Raw genomic sequence first — 18,781 nt, forward strand, 5'->3', positions numbered from 1 at the left:
ATGCTCTCTGAGTGAGAATTCAGGATAAGATGAAACATTCAATTGTTCCTGTATGTCAATTTTGATATTCCTATGAGCTGCCAATATGACACTGCTGCCACAAGGGAAGGATTTCCTACAGAACAGATGTCACTTACAGTATTATGTGGGCTATCTATCTCAACAAATAATTGCTAGGCACTTCTGCCCTATGGCAAGGGTCTGAAAATATGTTAGGGTGGGAACACACCATACAAGCAGATGGGCATAGATAAAAGAAAGAGCAGGAGCACACTGAGTCTGAAATGTCTGTGTAAAAGCCAGCTGGGGTACTGAAACAGATGTCTTTCCTTATCTTCAGTGACTACAGCCCAAGATCAGAATTTTCCAGTTATTAGTTATTTGGAAGTCCTATTCTAAAATTTCTTTAGGTGAGTATGTGTTATAGAAGGCTCTAATTTATTAGGACAAACAAACTTTAACTTTTTGATGTAAACTGCAATTTCCATTTGAAATGAATTCATTTGCTTAAGGCCTGAAACGATAGGAGACTCCCAACACCAGTGCCCCCTACTTCTACCTCTCCCACACCCTCCCCCAAAAAAAAGGAAAAGAAAAAGAAAAAGGAAAAGAAAAAAAAACTAAGCTGGGATAAGAGAATGGACACAAAGACTGATAATGAATGACAAAGTACAATTGAGATGGGACTTGCCTGAGAGACAGCAAGAGAGGGAAGAGTTCTTTTAAAATATCAGTTAAGGGAATCAAAGAAAGCAAGATCTTTTTTCTGATGAAAGGGAAAAAGTTAATAACAGTGAAAGAAGGCAATTGCAATATGCCCCAACTGTAATGGAAGAAAAAAAAAAACGAAAGTAGAATTAGAAAGTAACCATTTTAAATAAGTTTAACATACACTACGTATCTTTCACACTTTACACAATTCAAGGATTACAGTTTTTAAAATATTTAAACTATTTGCCCCAATGGCAGACCTGACTGACTATAAAAATAATTGGTTAAAGAAAGAGGAGGAGTGTTTTTGTTCACAAGAACCAGCAAAGGAATTTTAACTTTTAAAATAGCATTCATTGCAGAAAAAAGCTTGGGGGTGGGGATGGGGGACAATATGAATATATTGTAAGTTATTCACAGGAAATAGATGATACCTCAGAATTAGAAAATGCTTGAGGGTGTTATTGGTACATTTCTATGGCTATAATTGGACACAAGTAATAAGTGCTTTGAAAATTTTCTAGACCAAAATAATTTGGCCATTCAGCAATGTCTGAAAACTGTGATTCAATGAAACATTTGTTCATGTGTTGGAGCAGATCCAAAGATGATTCCCAAAGAAAATTCTAAGCTTTGTTGCTAGTAACACTTTTTGTGTATTTTAATCTTAAGGAATATATTTTTGATCTTCAGATGTTAATCCTAACACATCCCTCTGTTTCAAAGTTTAATAATATTCCATTCTCAATCATTAATATGGAAAAACAGGGCACAAAGTTCTTATTGGAGAATATAATCTTAAATTTGCTTCTAGCTATAGTCCAGCTGAGGAAAGTATAATGTAAGGGAAATTGCCTAAAGATCAATCATTCACTTTTCTGAGTACTCAAAGAAAGACAAGAGGAGTCAGGACACAACCTGCTCTAAGCAACTTAAGTAGGTTAAACTTTACCTGAAAGGGAATGGGAATCCACTGAAAAGCTTTTGTTGGTGTGTTTGCTTATTTGGGAAAAGGATACTACAGTCACATTTACAGGGTGAAAGATCCTTAGGGATACATGGCTGGAAAGATTGGATGGAAACAAGACAGGCAGTTAGGACATCAGTAGGGAGCATTATAGTCAAATACATGAGAAAAGATAATTAACTTGAGTAAGATAATGGCAGCAGCAGTAGAGAAAAGTGGATAGATTTGAGAACTATTTATAAGGTAAACTCAACAGTATGAGGGAAACTCAATAAGAATTTGCAATAACAGAGACAAATGGGTTGAAAGGATGAACCCCGTTTTCATTTTTGTTTTGCTTTTTGTTTTTCCTCTTTACATTTATTTATTTTTGATAGAGAGAGACAGTTCACAAATGGGGGAGGGGCAGAGAAAGAAGGAGACACAGAATCTGAAACAGGCTCCAGGCTCCCGAGCCTTCAGCACAGAGCCCGACACAGGGCTTGGACTCACAAACCATGAGATCATGACCTGAGCAGAAGTTGGACACTTAACCTACTGAGCCACCCAGGCACCCCAAGATGAGCCCAGTTTAAGGATTGAGCAAGAGCATGGATAAGTATTCCAGTTATGAAGTACAAAACACTGAGCGATGAGCAGGGTCTTTGTTTTATTTTATTTGTGAAGGCACTGGGAGCCACTAGATTACTAATCTAATTTGGGCCATATTGAGTTTGAAAGACATCCAGGTAAAAGAAGCAGGATATTTGGTTGTAGGCTCAGAGGATGTCAGCTATAACCTGTGTAGATTAAAGCATTTACATTTATTGAAACCATGGTAGTGGATTAATCAGCCTGGGGATAGTGTGAAAAGTCATCCTCCCCCCAAAAGTAACCCCCAAAGCAGAGTTTTAAGGAAAATCCTTTATCAAACAAATATATTGATAAGCACCTACTCAGTTCTAGTCCTCAGAGCTGTATCTACAAGATAGACAAGATCCTTTCTCCCATGAAGCTTACATTTTCAGTGGTTGAGCCAAATAATCAGTAAACAAGTAAACAACACCCAAACCCTTCAACATGATAGGTTAGTTATTTTCAGATACTTTGAAAAGCTGTATAGAAAATAAAACAGCATATGGTGGGAACAAGTGCCTGGAATGTGGTGGAACAATTTAAGGGAGGGTGACAAGATGGAACATGTCTAAGAAAGCAGGAGGGAACATTTGGAGCCCCAAGGGAATAGATGGGTCTCCAATGGACTAAGGCAAAGTGTTGTAACTAGGAGCCAAACAAGAGAAGGAAAACTAGTTTTATCTCCACTAGCAAGTGAAAAGTGTATCTGCCCAAACTGCTGCTTACACAGTGTGTAATCAGACTGGAGAAGTCTCAAAAAAGTTGTGGACAGACAGTCCCTTGAATTTAAACAGAAGAAAGTTGAAAGAAAAGCCAGAGAGATTGAGAACTATTGAATCTAGAGAGAGAAAACAATTAACAAAACCCCAAGACATCTCCTTAAATCTTGCACTGAATCTCAGCTTGTATGGTTATAGATTAATATTTTAAATGTAATTGGAAGTGGAGATGTATACTATTTCTGCCTTTCTCAGTTATTTATGTTTGAAATTTCACCCATAGGATCAGTTAACACAAAAAGATACCATTATTCAACTACTGGAAGCTAATAGAAATAATTAGCATGTATATATCTGCACCTACATATTTTAAAAAATAATTGAAAATGAAGACAGTAGCATTGCCACTAAAAATTAGCAAAACAAAGTTATCTGCTGAGTGTATGTTATTTTTGACCTTTAATGATTTTTTTTGGTCAATTCCCATGATGTATTTTCAAGTAACCATGAGAACTTTGAAAAGGTGGCTGTTAGTCATAATAATTTATTAAAAGCCTCAAAAAAAGAGACAAGGAAAAATTGAAAACGGACAACAGTCTTCGCATTTATGGAGGACGATTATAAAGTTAAAGGCGACCAATTTTCAAGATAGGTAAAAAGAAATTATGCTAAAATTATAAGCCAATCAGTGAAGAAGAACATTAATATTATAACATCTTTGGAGGCCACAATATGTAACCCCAAAGGGTGTATAATTCTCTCTGCTTCATTACCTAAAATCAAGACAGATCCTGAAAGTGGGTATTGATTAATAAGAGTCACAGTGAAAGACTGTCTTATACTTGAAGACTGTAAGGAAACAGATGATTCCTACTCTTGCACCCCTTGGTTTCAGTGAGCCATTTTCCTCCATTAGTAAACTCTTGGGCTATAAAGCTATTTCACAGGGTATTAGATGCTATGAGTCTCAGATGTATAATAATGAATAATGTATTATTCAGAAAACACAATGGGGATTAGGTGTCTTCTTTAGGCTTCTTGATCATGAAGATGATCATAACTTGGATGAAAGTTAAGCCCCTGCTACCATTTCATTCATCCATCACTCATTATCAGATAGTAGTAGCTACATTTGCTCAGGTCTGAACCATGCTTTCCTCATATTTATAACAAAATGGAACTTTAGGAGGAAAATGTCTTTATTCTGATTAAAAAAAAACTTTTCTAGACAATGCATAGTTGTCACTTTATGTGTATTAGCTCTATAGCTTCTGTAATTTCCCTTTTATCAACACTAGAGACAGAGAGACTTTTAAAGTATATAAGTTGTAATACAAAGGACACTTGGCATTATTTCCTTTGTAAGTCTTTGCTTTTTTTTTGAAGCTAGTGTTGTTAAGAGGTCTTTGAAATAGATAACTTCAAAAGGTTTTTCAGCATAAATGTAAATGAGATTTATCTAGAGGAGATACCCAAATTCTACAGGTTATCTGACAAATTTGGAACACCCAAAGTACAACTAGAAAATTTTATCTAAGCATGGAATATTTAGCAATTGATTCTGTGATTGTTTTCTTTTTTTTTATTACCTTCTCTTGTTCTGTAAATTTTACCCCCATCTCAGGATTAATATCCTTGATATACACCTCTTGTATATTTTCCTTTTCTGCATTCCAACTCCTTGCCCTTCTGCTCATGGTCCCAGAGAAAAGTAAAGGTAAATGTCAACTTGAAAAAGGAATTTTTGAAGTTCATAGCAGGGAGAAGTAATGTTTCCTCCAAAAAAAAAAAGAAAAGAAAAAAAGAGAAAAATGTAGAAAGAAGACAAAGGGAAACAAGTCTGTCTAGACATGAAGGTCCTAATTCCCTGTTCTGGGTCAAAGTCGTTAGTGTGTATGTACTGGAGGGTCTGCAAAGAACAGAAGCCCCAAAAGGGAGAAGAAGAAACATGAACGAGAGGAGCTTTTGGTCTGTTTTCCATTTAGAACTCTGAGTGTTGAGTGACCTCAGCATATCAGAAATGGTGACTTAACAAATATTCCTGCAAGCCCCCAGTGGTTAAGAAGTGATATGAGGTGGTCCAGCTTGGACTCTGTGACTGAGGTTAAGGTCGACTGGCATTAACCATTGACCCTGCCTCTGCCAAGGGGACAGGACATGAATCCCATTAGCCACAGACCTAGCAGTGGAAGCCAACAGGAAGCATGGTCAGAGTACATATAGACATAAGAGGACATAAGCTTCATACCCATGAAAGACAGTATTTGCCAAAAACAGGCAGATTTAACCTGAAAGCAATCATTTTAAACTAAAAGGTTTGAAATACATTTAACTAGAAGGTTAAATTGTTCTCCCATTTTCCACTCCCCAATTGCCATCTTCTCTGACCCATCTCTTATCTACCTGTCTCCCAGTAAGGTATGAGTATTCGGAGGGCAGTGGGGAATTCAAGAAAAATTTGAAACTGTTATAGAAAAGAAACAGACTACATTTTTCTCATAATTTTTATCCCTTCTACATTTTATCAACAGAATGAAATTAGACACTTCAAGAGGATAGAGCTTCCACATAGAGTCTGTCCATTAACATTCCACACAGGGCTGGTACATGATAGTGCTTAGAAAGAAACATTTTTCCATTTTAAAGAAGATTCCTATTTTACATACTCTAAAATGGCCAAATTTCATTCTTAAAAATAAATAATAAATATTCATTGAAACGTATCTTACAATGTGTTAAGAAGTCTCATAACATAGTATCTAAATGTATTTAGCACACTATGTGTCTCTAAAGTTTATAATCTTTTACAGTAGCACCCTGCCTGAGTCAAAAGAATGAGGGGCCTGATGATTTCAAACAGAGTTTCAGAAGTGGCATCCTTCATAAAGTCAAACCATATTCTGATCCTTAGCTTTTTCAACCCAGAAATTTAATTTTTACCATATCACATAGTACTGATCAGGTTCTGAGATGCTGGCATATGCTAACCAAAGACAGAGTTGACCAAATGGTCCCACTGGGTAAGGCGTGTCTGTCCACATATCACTTCTGCAGACTCTGGAAACTATCCATTATGTGCTGATTTTCATTTCTTTTAATTTTAGAGGCTGATCCAGTTCCCAGTCAGAGACAAAATTTTCTACCTTAGATAAATAACAAAATATTAAGATCTAGAAAAATATTAAAACCAACTTCAAATGTTCATAACAAACTTGACATAGTTTAGCTTAATGGGCAAAATTAGACAAAACCTTTCCATCCTGCAGGTATGATTTATTATGTCATATCAGTTTGGGGTGTTACTGGTAGAAAATTAATTAAGACACTGAGAGCAGATATCATGATGGCCTGTGTTAAGAGGCAAAAATTGGGACTACCTCCAAATAGTTTTCTGGAGGTCATATCTGTAGAGTACCCCCCCCCCCCACCCTGCTGATAGTGAAATAAAGCACTATCCCTTCTATCTTTCCCCACAGCCACAGAAGTGAACACCTGCCTAATAGAAACTGAGCACAGCACTCACTACCCCCTAAATGACCAGACCAAGGGATGGAGCTGCGATCCCAGTAAGTCTTTATCTGAAATTTTCACACTGGAGCTAATTAACATAAGCCCCCCTTTTCCTGGGTAGCAAGTTGTGAGAATGTGAGCCTGAAGGGAATGAAGCCTACCCGGTCTGCTGCAAGAAGGAGCTGGTCTGAGAACAAAGACAATATGCAGAGAAAAGCACAGAGGAGAGATAAACACATTCTTAACATATTTGAAGTCCTGGTTCCAGTCACCCCTGATATCAGCTGTCCTTCCTAGTATTAGAAACCAACAAATTCTTTTGGTGGCTTAATCTGCTTCCAAATGGGTTATTCGTACTGGAAATCATCTGAATTCTCACTAATAAACCTAGTGAGAAACTGATAAACTCCAACTAGGTGGACAAATAATAAGTGTCAACATTGCCCTGGTCATAGAACAAAAACATTCTTGCTGATTGTGATCTTCTGAACTAACTTCTTAAAAATCTCTGAGCTTCAGTTCATTTTCTGCACAATGGGGCTTACAACTACTCTACTGGATTATTAAGAAACTAGGAATAATGTACTTGAAGTGCTTAGCATGATGGCTGTCCCCATAGCACTTGCTTAAAAAGTACTAAGATTTTATTGTTCTGATAATGAGGATGTAAGGAGGATAATGATGATGATTCTAAGACGACAAAGATTGTAGCACTCACTGTTAAGTGATTTTTCCATGAAAAGTATGCCTGCTTAGGAAGAGAGATGAGAGGTGTGGGGGCATGGGCAAAATGGGTAAAGGTGGTATAGAATATACAGGCTTCCACATATGGAATGAGTAAGTCACAGGGATAAAAGGTACAGCATAGGGAAGCACCTGGGTGGCTCAGTAGGCTAAGCCTCCGACTTCATTCAGCTCAGGTCATGATCTCACTGCTCCTGAGTTCGAGCCCCATGTCAGGCTCTGTGCTGACAGCTCAGAGCCTGGAGCCTGCTTCAGATTCTGTGTCTCCCTCTCTCTCTGCTCCTCCCCTGCTTGACTCTGTCTCTCTCAAAACTAAAATAAAAACATAAAAAAAATTTTTTGAAGGTACAGTATAGGGAATATAGCCACTGGTAGTATAATAGCATTGTATTGTGACAGATGGCAGATATATTTGTAGTGAGCATAGCATGGCATATAGTCTTGTTAAATCACTATGCTGCACACCTGAAACTAATGTAATATTGTGTGTCAACTACACTTCAATTAAAAAAAATTAAAACTTAAGCAAAAAATTTAAAAAGGCATTCCTGCCTAAACACATTTTACTAAATAAAGTTAGAAGGACTATAAAAATGTAATAAAGTCAGAAATAATTATAAACAAAAGAGATCCATGACCCCAAAAAGCAATGACTTTTGAAAGCTTAATTTACAATAAATAAGAATTCATGGTTGAAAGTTTACAAGAGGTTCATGGGACAGTCGTATTTTCTAAAGAATAGGCTTAATATGAAAGCTAAAGCAAATATAGTCAATATAGGTGTTCCCCAAAAACGGATGCAGCAATTCTTCTAGGTCTAACTTAAATGCCTCACAATAATAAAGCCTTCCATGAAATCACTGAACCCATGTACAAGTACAATGCACCACATGTATGTACAGTATTTTTTCAAATGTGTTTATTTATTTACCCTTCTACATTATAAAGTTTTTATAGTAAGATCTCTTATTTGTATCTTATAATTATAGATCAAGAACTCGGTCAAAGGTAGTGGCTCAAAATGTGGTATTTAAATGAAACTGAATTCTAGATATGTACTGGCAAGCAGAAAAACAAATGGATTCCAATCTTGCCTCTGCCATCTACTAGGTGTTTTCCCTTGAATGGGTTCCTAGCCTTAGGGTCATACACTCATGGTGTTGACTTTCAAAGTTATGTTCTCTAACCTACTCCCCTGCAAAAAAATCCCATCTATAATACATTTGCTACCTTTACACACTAAAATTTAGTAATCTTCATTACTAAAGTAATCTTCAGTCAAACTCTGTAACCACTTTTGGCAAAATTATTATCTCATATTGAACAATTCAACAAAGCAATGCTTTAAAGGCCCAATATCAGAGAATTAACAGTGCAGACTCAGAATTCTAACTCAAAGATGTCATGCTTTCTCTCTACCATACCACTCAGTTGTATTTTAGAAGTCTTGGAATGCTTTTAGAGAGTTTATCATTCTTTTTTTTTAAGTTTATTTATTTATTTTTGAGAGAGAGCAAGCAAGCGGGGGTGGGCAGAGAGAGAGGGAGAGAATCTCAAGCAGGCTCTGCACTGTCAATGCAGAGCCAGATGCAGGGCTTGAACTCATGAAGTGTGAGATCGTGACCTGAGCCGAAACCCAGAGTCAGACACTTAACCGACTAAGCCACCCAGGTGCCTCACAAAGGCTTATCATTCTTAGTAATGTCTCTATTCATAAGGCACACCTCACTGATTGGTTTGGTTTCATATCAAATGAGATGATATGAAACTTCTTTGTAACATATAAAAGGCTCAAAGATATCAACTGGTCTTATTATCACGATGATGATATTGATAATGATGATGATATGAAAGAGAAAATTATGCACTTGAATGCTTTGTCGCTCTAATATTTACATACTTTTAAATGAGCCACTTACTGGGAGCTGGGAGAAGGGTATGGATTTTTATTACTTTTGAGTAAAATTAAAATGTATGGATTTTAGATGTGATTGCCTACTGTATTTACTTAGAAATTATAGCCATAATTTATATATATACATATATATATATGTATATATATATGTATATATATATACAGACGCATACCTTAGAAAAAGATGGTAATTGACTTGAAGAAATTTCTGGTCTTACTGAGAAAAGTCTCTGAAACATTGGTTTGCATGAAAATTGCATGTGGAACTGTGTACGCCGGGCCCTGGATTCCTGGCTGAGTTGAAGTCTCCTCTCCTTTTCTCCTAATTGTTCTTTCTGTTGAAATTGGAGTCCCGTTAGAGCTTGTAACATATTTGTCTTCTTTTCTTCTCACTATTAATGGATGTGGGAAAAAAAAAGGATCTCTGCAAAAAACATGCAAAAAATATTTTCTTTTATCACCTAAGATTACATATTGTGAAATAAATCTAGTAAATGATAGGGAGAGCATCTGAAATAGAAAAACAAACTCATTCTTTAATGGTTAAGGTTCACCCATAAAGATACAATTCTTAATGCTCAAGTTAAAAAAAAAAAAAAAAAAGATGAGAAGAAACAGTTGGCATTCAGCTAACAATTGTGTTTGGAGATTTGTGCCTGACTTTGTTATTCTGAGCAAAGCCAGGTACCAGCCTCTTGGGATTATGTACAAAGGCAAGAAAAAAAGTGGACATGTACAAACCTCAAAGGTGACTGCTGGGTTAATAAAACAGTCTGTTTTCTGTTCACCCACTCTTGCTCTCAGTGTGCAAGTATATTAAAATATGTCAAAAGGAAAACCATTCGCTGTGCAAAAATAATTCAACTACAAGTCACAATTTCCAGCTGATGGAGTGCCTTAGTGCATTTAAGTGCACTAACAAGTGATCCATACATCTCCCTAGATGAAAGTTGTATCCTTATTAAAGGAGAAACAAACACAAAATAGGAACAACTGTCACATAGAAAAACAGACCACAATGGATACCGCATTTCCCTCACTCAGCTTCTGACTTGAACTATTGCAGACTGAAGGGCAGTGTTGTCCTAGAAGTAACCTCTTAAAAAGCCATGAAAGTAAAACGAGGAAGCTGCTAGAGGAACTGAATGTGTAGATAATGGCCATCCATATTACTGTTCAATGTATCTGGAAAAACATCTTTTTTTTCTAGTCTCTATAAAATCTTGCACCATATATGACATTGTAATAATGTGAAGTGTCTGGATTAAACAAATGCACCCCAGGGAATTTAGAATTAATGCTCTAACATATCTTTAAATAATCTTTATGAGATAAACTCTGGTTTAAGCATTTGTAAGATAGCATACCAACCTTTTCTTTTCTGATTTTTTTTCTAGAGAACTATATCATTGATAGGAATCTGCAAAAAAAAAAAAAAAAAAGAGGTTAATGTTGTTAACTCTAATAATACTGTTCTTATTGGATTAATATGTTGCACATTATCATAAGGAAAAAAAATACATTGGCTGCAAAATGTGAGTTCTCATCCTGGGCACAGTGGAGATATGTAAAAGTAGATAGTAAGTTAGAATAATAAGAGAACAATGTATGAGAAAATATAACTAATTACAAAAGTGTGGTGCCAGCAATTATTTCAAATCTGGGTAAGGTATTCCTCTTGCACACAGGCAACATCTTTGCCCAATTGTTTTCATAGCAGTTACCATATACTGTTGCAATTGCCTGTTTACTCTGTTGTACTCCCCATACTAGATTACAAGCTCCTCAAAGGCAAGATTTCTTTTGTGTTCTTTCTTACGTTGTTATAACATCCAGTCTCACACAGCTCTTGCACATAATAGGAATCCAATAATTATTAATTGGTTGGTTGGTTAACTGATTAAATTTGGCTGTGTACTTGGTAATTTGTGCTCTGCTTGGAACTGCCAACCCTTACTGGAACAGTAAGAACTGTAAAGGGAACTGCCAACCCTTACTGGAAGGCAACAGAAGAACTGTAAAGGGAAGGTGGATATAAGAAAAGACCAGTGATTTCTATGACAAACTACAGCCCAGGAACAATGCATATGCACACAGAAAAGCAGAACTAATTATGCTTTAAACTAGAGTATATAGAACAATCATCAAAATGAAATTGAAGCCCAATATAGGAGAGTGGGTAATAAGAAATCAGCAAACCAATCTAAATAAATTGTCCAGAGCAATTATATGAGCTTGGAAACAAGAAAAGTATTTGAGGAACCGAAGTTAATGTTGAGAACAACTTAATAAAAATGGGAAATAATAGATTTGGACACCAAGAATTAGCGAGCTTTATTTTTAGTCCCCATGAAATTCTACAGCAAATTATTAAGCAGCTAGTCTTTGAAGACACAAAAAATAAAGTGCAATATTCGCTAAGAGACTGGGAGCTGGAAACAAAAGAGTAGTGTGTGATGACAAAAGCATTGGGTTCATATTCTGTATCTGTGCCCTGGTCACTTTAGTAATTTCTCCTTTTCTCTTTTTGTTGTGAGTTGAATTGTGTCCCCTCTCCTCCCCCCCCCCCCCAAAAAAAAAGTATGTGAAGTCCTAACCCCTGGTACTATAAATATGACCTAATTTGGAAATAGGGTCTTTGCAGATATAATTTGCACATTAAGATGAGGTCATCTTGGAGTAGGGTGAGGCCTTGATCCATATGTCTGGAGTCCTTTTAGAAAGAGGAGAAGAGACACAGACAAGAGAGACACGAGGGAAGACTTCAATGTGATGACAGAGGCAAAGACTGGAGTTGTGCCAGGAGAGAAGAAACATGGAAATCTCCAGCTGAGTCTCCAAGAAGGAACCATTTCTGTTCACACCTTCATTTTGGACTTCTGGCCTCCAGAACTGTAAGAGAATAAATTTATGTTGTTTTAAGCCACCCAGTGTGTGTGGTAATTTGTTATGAAAGCCCTAGGAAACTAATACAGCATTCTATAAAATAAAATTAGAGACATATCTTCCTAAGGTGATTGTCAGGAGGATTATAATATAATGTCAGTTCTTAATTTCAGCAAAGCATCTTACAAAGTCTTTTATAATGTGTTCACTGATAAAATAAATCTATGTGAGCTCAGTTATTAGGGAGGCAAAGTTGCTAAAACTATCAATCCCAAAGAGAGCTGATTAATAATTCAACATGAGCCTAATTTTTCCCCAAATTTTCACTTATTGATATATTAAAAATAGCTCTCAGTCCTCAGATATCTATTTTGTAGGGCCCTTTGAAGACAAAACCACAGAAGCTTGGGAAACCGACCTTGAGTAACATTTGTAATGGTGGACACAGAACCTTCATTCCCTATTGCTGTTTAACGTATTTAATATGACTTAGAGAAACACATAGAATGGATGCTGCTCAAATATGGGGAAAAAAACTAAGTTGGGAGAAATAACATTCATTGAATGGCAAAATCAGCATTTAAAAATAAAACTCTTATTATTATCCTGATTATTTTATAACAATATGATATAGTAATAATTATTAATAATATTTTTTAATATAATTTATTGTAAAATTGGTTTACATACAACACCCAGTGCTCAGCCCAACAAATGCCCTCCTCAATGCCCGTCAGCCATTTTCCTCCCCCCCCCCCCCGCCGCCCCATCCACCCTCAGATTGTTGTCTGTATTTAAGAGTGTCTTGTGGTTTGCCTCCCTCTCTCTCTGTTTGTAACTATTTTCTATCCCCTTCCTTTCCCCCACGGTCTTCTGTTAAGTTTCTGAAGATCCACATATGAGTGAAAACATATGATATCTTTCTCTGACTGACTTACTAATAATTATTAATAACAATTTAATACTTTAAACCTCTAACAGTACTGGAGACATAATTGACTCAATAAATTGCTATTGTTATTAATGTGTGATAGGCTAGAATAATGGGCCAAACTCACTTAAGTGGAAAATACGCAATATTTTTTGGATTTCAAAATTTAAATAGATGTAAATTGGGAAATATCCAGGTTCACCATAATTTATACAGAATAGATTTGGACATTTCAGTTGACCAAAGACTCAATGTATCCAAACAGCATTTTTTGTGACCTTTACAACAGAAACAAAACAAAGCAAACAACAAAGGTGAGAACTTGGGATGAATTTGTGATAATTTACAGAGAGGGAAGGTAAGAAGTGTCTGTTTCTCTAAAAGCAGCAGTTCTCCTCTTTAAGTTTAACAATGGCCTACATGGTGGAATGAGGAAGGTGGAGTTCTAAATGAGATGAGGGGTTTCTGCACATTCTCATAAACTTCAGGAAAATAAAAAGATGTAGGGTTCCATGACATGCAAATCTGTGCCACAGGAAGTAGATCTCAGTGAAAGACATTTCTTCTGCCCCCTAGAAACAAATGATGCTTCACCAAAGCAGCATCCAAGATGCAGATGTACAGTACCTCCAAAATGCACTGTGGCCAGCAGTAAGAAATACCAGAGACCCTCTCAGTTAAGACTGAAGTGCATACCAAACACACTTTAAAAAAACACACATTATAGGGAGAGAGTATGGTTTACTGTGAACAGTGTGAAAGCATAAACTAGCTTTGCTTGTTTTATAAACATTTACAATGCTTTTTATTGGCCAGATGCTTTTTTAAGTGATTTATGAATATCAACTCATAATTAATATGAATATTAATTCACAGCTCTAGGAGGCAGGGATGATTATAATCCCCATTTCACTGATGAGAAAATTAAGGCAACTTAAGGTAAGATACTTGCACATGATTTGGTGGTTATTTAAAGACAGCGTGACTCTAAATTGTGTCTCTTAGCTAGATGGCCTTGACACAGTGCTTTCATTGAAAAAAAAACCTACTTTATGTGATTGGTTTGGGAATTAAATAAAATAATGCAAACATAAAAGCTATCACAGTTGATTTAAAAAAGTACTCATTGTGCAGAAATGATAAGATAAATAAGTATAGTAGAAACATTGACAAAAAAAAAAAAACAGAGAAAAGAAGAGTAAGGATGGTTAGGGAATTGGAAACACTATCAACTGAAAAATGGTAGTTTAGTTTGGAGAAAAAGAGAATTATGGGGACATGATAGCTGTCTTGAAATATGTGATGAACTTTCATGTGAAAGAGGAAGTAGATTTATTTTAATGTTCTCCCATAAAACCAAACTAAAACCTAAGGGTGGAAATTACATGGTGATAAAATCTGGCTCAAAAAAAAAAAAAGTAAGAAAGAAAAAGATCTAATAATTAGAGTGATCCACCAATGAAAAGGGCTGTTTCTGAATTTTGTAAGCTTTTACTCTGTTGGAATGTTCAAGCACAGGCTAAATGACTCTCTGTAGTATATAAAAAATGGAAAGGGTTTCAACAATGAGAGGGACATTAAAATACATTCATGCATTTATTCAGCAAATATTGACTGACCACCTTCTGTGTGCCGTGCTTGTAAGGCCCCTTACGACTTTAAAAATAATAGAATCTACTCTTCTATGAATGAGCAAATAAGAACACATGTCGCATAAATGGACGTAATTTCAGGCTGATTCTCATTGAAAGGGCCTACTAATTCTTTAACTCCAAGGCTCTCTGACTGGTCTAGTGTAATCTGCAATAAGCCTTTATTTTCACAATCATTTATCACCAGTCACAGGAAGACATTTCCCACAGTAAAGCATCAGTTTTTAATAGGAAAAAAATCAACCAGTGTTACATTCTAAGAGGAAGAGTTTACTTAAAAGAAAAGAATTTTATCCCACAAGCTTAGGTGTTTTTCTTTTTGGCCTATACAAACAGATACAATAACAATCAACATCTTCTAACCAAGAAAAGGGGAAAAGATGGACTCTTCTCATTTAATCTGGACCATGTGCCACTTTTGTTAGAGTCTGTGCTTTGTCATTGTCTCCAGCAAAGATATGCAGAAACTTCACCCATTCTTTTGAGCTTGCAAACAAATTAATTATGGTAGAAATCTACCAAGTCTGATTTGTCCTGGGAATTAAAGATGCTACCTGCCTACCTCTTACCTAATCTCCCTCGCTATGGTAGATCATTTTTAGACAACTGTCTGAGTTGCATAGGTAATCCAAGAAAGACTCCAACCAGTGAGTAGAATGCATCCAGTATCCATACCTCCCAAAAGACACATCACCACACGCTTATTACACAGCTGCTAGTATGTGTCAGAATTAACCAAATAATTGGATAATCCTCCTTTTGATTTTTGCTGCTTTCAATATTTTCTTTGCAGAAGATACAGAGCAGGGATAATATTAACCCTAATACAGGTTGACCTTTAATGAGCTTTTGCTATGTGATAGTTACATCATATGAATCAGCATAGGCAATCTTTTCAACACCCTGGTGGGCAGGTAACACTCTTATCTAAAGAATGTGATGGGGCCCAAGATTAAAAACCAAAGAGACATGGAGTTTTGAGCTCCCATTGACAAACAAACTGCCACCACAACCTTCTTAACAGAGACAAATAAGAGGAAATATTGAAAAGTAATTATAAGTCCATATTTAGATATTTTCTACAGAAGTAAACAGTGAGCCAAAGATGGGCTTAGAACATAGTTTTCCAGATATCTGTGTTCCAAATGGTTATGGTTAATTTAAATATAAAAAGCACTCCAAACCCCTGAGGGCTAGCCACATCACTGCGTTATTAAATATCATGCAAAAGCCTGTATAGGTGAGAACATTTTTTAAAATATGGTAAATTTTCTTCTCTTCCCCTTCAAAATGCCCCCAGGCACTCATATACATTATGGACACCACTGGCCTAAAAATTCTCAGTTGAGGGAAAAAGAAATCCAAAATCCTTGAATTATAAGAGCACTAAAAGCATCTAAAATGATAACTATTTTGCCCCTTTAACACCAAAAGATCAACTGATTTTTATTTTTCATTTGGAGTTGACCTTTATTTAACCCATGGCATGCCAGAGTTATGGCCTGAAGCGATTTTTTCAGTGAATGCCTTGACTTGGGACAAGAATAGACATTTCACTCACCCTGTCTCTAAATCATCATTTCATACCACTGCTGATGGTCAGTCTAACAAAGAAAAAAACATTTCTCAGCATTTACAAAACACTAAAACTTTCTATTCAATTATTTATTTCCTCCATTTCAAATACATTCACAACTGTAAAATGTTTGCAAATTCCCAAATAACCTGCAAATAATCTAAAATGTTTGTGCTCAAGTATGTATTAAAAATAACCGTCTGATTGTGTCTGCATCATAAGAAGTTTAAACAGTTTCTCTTGATCAATTGACTGCCTGCTGGAATCTTTTCCTAATGAGGAAATTAACTTTAAGGCATTCTCGTACCTCTTTTACTCCTAGATAAGTCTTGCACCTATATACAATTGCTTAGGGCTATCCCATTATTTTTGAATGTAACAAATGAGGTATATTTAAAGGATTTAGACATGATTAGTATAGTCTAACAGTCTTTCTCTAACAAAAACAAACTCAATAGCTGCATGTTATGAAAGATTACTATACCAAAGAGAAAAGTCCAAAAGTACAGTAGGAAGTATCTAATTTGGAGATTAAGAATTTATGGCTGCAAGGGCTGTAAGGCACCACTGTGAGTCATGCAAAGAGAATGCAGATTCTCTGGAGATTTTTTAATGATATAAACAGCTATTTTTCTGAGCTGGCATAAATGGGATCCTAGTTATGGGAAGGCAGCATAATAAAATAAAATAACTATGTATGTAGAAAAGGTAGATATATTCCAGTTCAAGGATGTCTAGAAGATACTGTTCAACAACTATATTTATATGAATATAATTTAATAGTGGCACTAATCTTTTGTATATCATCTTCACATCATTTTATTTCCTGGGCAGCATTGATCTTTAGAAATTCATGAAAAAAAATCAATATCACCATATATGAAACACTTTGTTAAGCACTTTATATTCATTGTTTCCTTCAACATTTTCAATAAGCCTATTTAAGAATGCTCCTTATTGTTATCAAATGGAGAAATTGAAACTCAACAATCACAAGTAATTTGCCCCACACTATACATTTAGTAAGTGGAATACTAAATCCAGATCAGTTTGACTTTCCAAAGTCCTATGATATATAGCAAAATATCAATAATTAAGAAAAGTATTGTTCCAGCCAACGAAAGAATACATGATTATTATTTGTAATTATCCAAATAACTATATAGAGAACCTGAGAGAAACAACAACAAAAAACAATTTTAAATAACAATAAATACAATAAATTTAACAAAATTTTTAAAAATTACATGCACAAACTTGTAAATATACATTAAAAACCACTGAATTGTATAATTTACAAGACTGAGTTTTATGGTATGTAAATTGTATGTCAATAAAAAGTTTAAAAAGTTATTATACTGCCAGTTAATAAGGGAAAAAGTGGGTAAAATAAGGACTATTCGTTGACAGTATGAAAGTAAACTAGAACATTTTCTTTTTCTGGAGGCAATTAAGCTGTTTTTTGAAAGTCTAGCTATTATATTTTTTAAAAATTTATTCTAAGAAACTAATTGGAGACATGCCATTAGATTTATATACAATAATAGTCATCATAGCCTTGTTTATAATAGGTGCTCCCCCAAAGAATTAAAACAAAAAAGCTACAAAAATCCAGGAACTTCTAAATATACCTTGATACATGCATGTAAAATCATGTTTCAGAATAGTTAATTTCATTGGACATGCTCACAATGTTAAGTGAAAAGGGCAAGATACAAAAAAGAAAAAGAAAAAAGAAACTAAATGTTAGAAAGAAATTAGAACTGCAATAAATGGTGAGCAAGAAGATATATTTTTGCAAAAATAGATTGCACAAAATAAAGGAAGCCGATTCAAAGGTGCACTTGGATCTAGGAATGAATTCTTTCATTTGTTGGTGGGGAATAGGCTGTAACTGGTATAGCAGGGGGTCAAGGAATTCTGGCTTGTTCTGTATTTGTATAACCAACTATGTGTCAGGGAGGGATTACTACTCTATAGCACTTTCCCTCAGATACACCAAGCCTACTTCCCTCCATGGAGCCTTTGTAAAAGCTGTTTTCTCTCCCTGGAATTTTCTCCTCCCACATTTTGACTAGGCTGGCTATTGATGCATATTCCATATTCATGTCCCCGCTGAAAAGTCATTAAACAGTAAGGCCTTCTCTGCCTGACCCAAAGGAGCATGAGCATCACCTAGAAATTTGGTGAAAAGACAGACTCTCACACTTCACCCACGAGCCACTATATTCAAATCAGTACTTCAACAATATCCCAAGGTGTTCTCAAGCACACTAAAATTTGAGAAGCACTGATTTAGTAGTCTATGATAGAAACTTCATACCAATTCCCTACATAATCGTTTCCATAGCTCTTACCCATATCTAAAATTCTCTCTTCCTTCTCACATTCTTAACATCCCTGTTCCATGAAGGCAAAATCTTTTTTGTCTTTTTGTGTGTATCACAAGTTCCTAAAATCATTCTTGATACATGGCTGGGAACACAGTGAGTGTTTATTGAATGAAAGCACAGGATGGGGAGATTGATGCCTCCGTGATTTTGACTGAAGGTACA

The 18,781-nt window shown here is 35.6% G+C and overlaps 1 protein-coding gene across 3 annotated transcripts in view; it reads right to left on the bottom strand.

The window, feature by feature from the left end:
* Positions 1-18,781, bottom strand: part of TFEC (transcription factor EC) — a 188,551-nt gene that overhangs the window by 129,613 nt on the left and 40,157 nt on the right. For all 3 annotated transcript variants that reach the window (XM_019418062.2, XM_019418063.2, XM_019418061.2), the window contains exons 2-3: positions 10,553-10,601; positions 9,355-9,603 (exon numbers count right to left, since the gene is read on the bottom strand). In XM_019418062.2, coding sequence (XP_019273607.1) covers positions 9,355-9,552 — 198 coding nt within the window. In that variant the 5' untranslated portion in view covers positions 9,553-9,603; positions 10,553-10,601. The remainder of the gene's footprint in view (positions 1-9,354; positions 9,604-10,552; positions 10,602-18,781) is intronic.

This window comes from Panthera pardus, unplaced genomic scaffold (genome assembly GCF_024362965.1).
Source record: "Panthera pardus isolate Hobbes unplaced genomic scaffold, ASM2436296v1 HiC_scaffold_8, whole genome shotgun sequence".
NCBI classification, from domain to species: domain Eukaryota; kingdom Metazoa; phylum Chordata; class Mammalia; order Carnivora; family Felidae; genus Panthera; species Panthera pardus.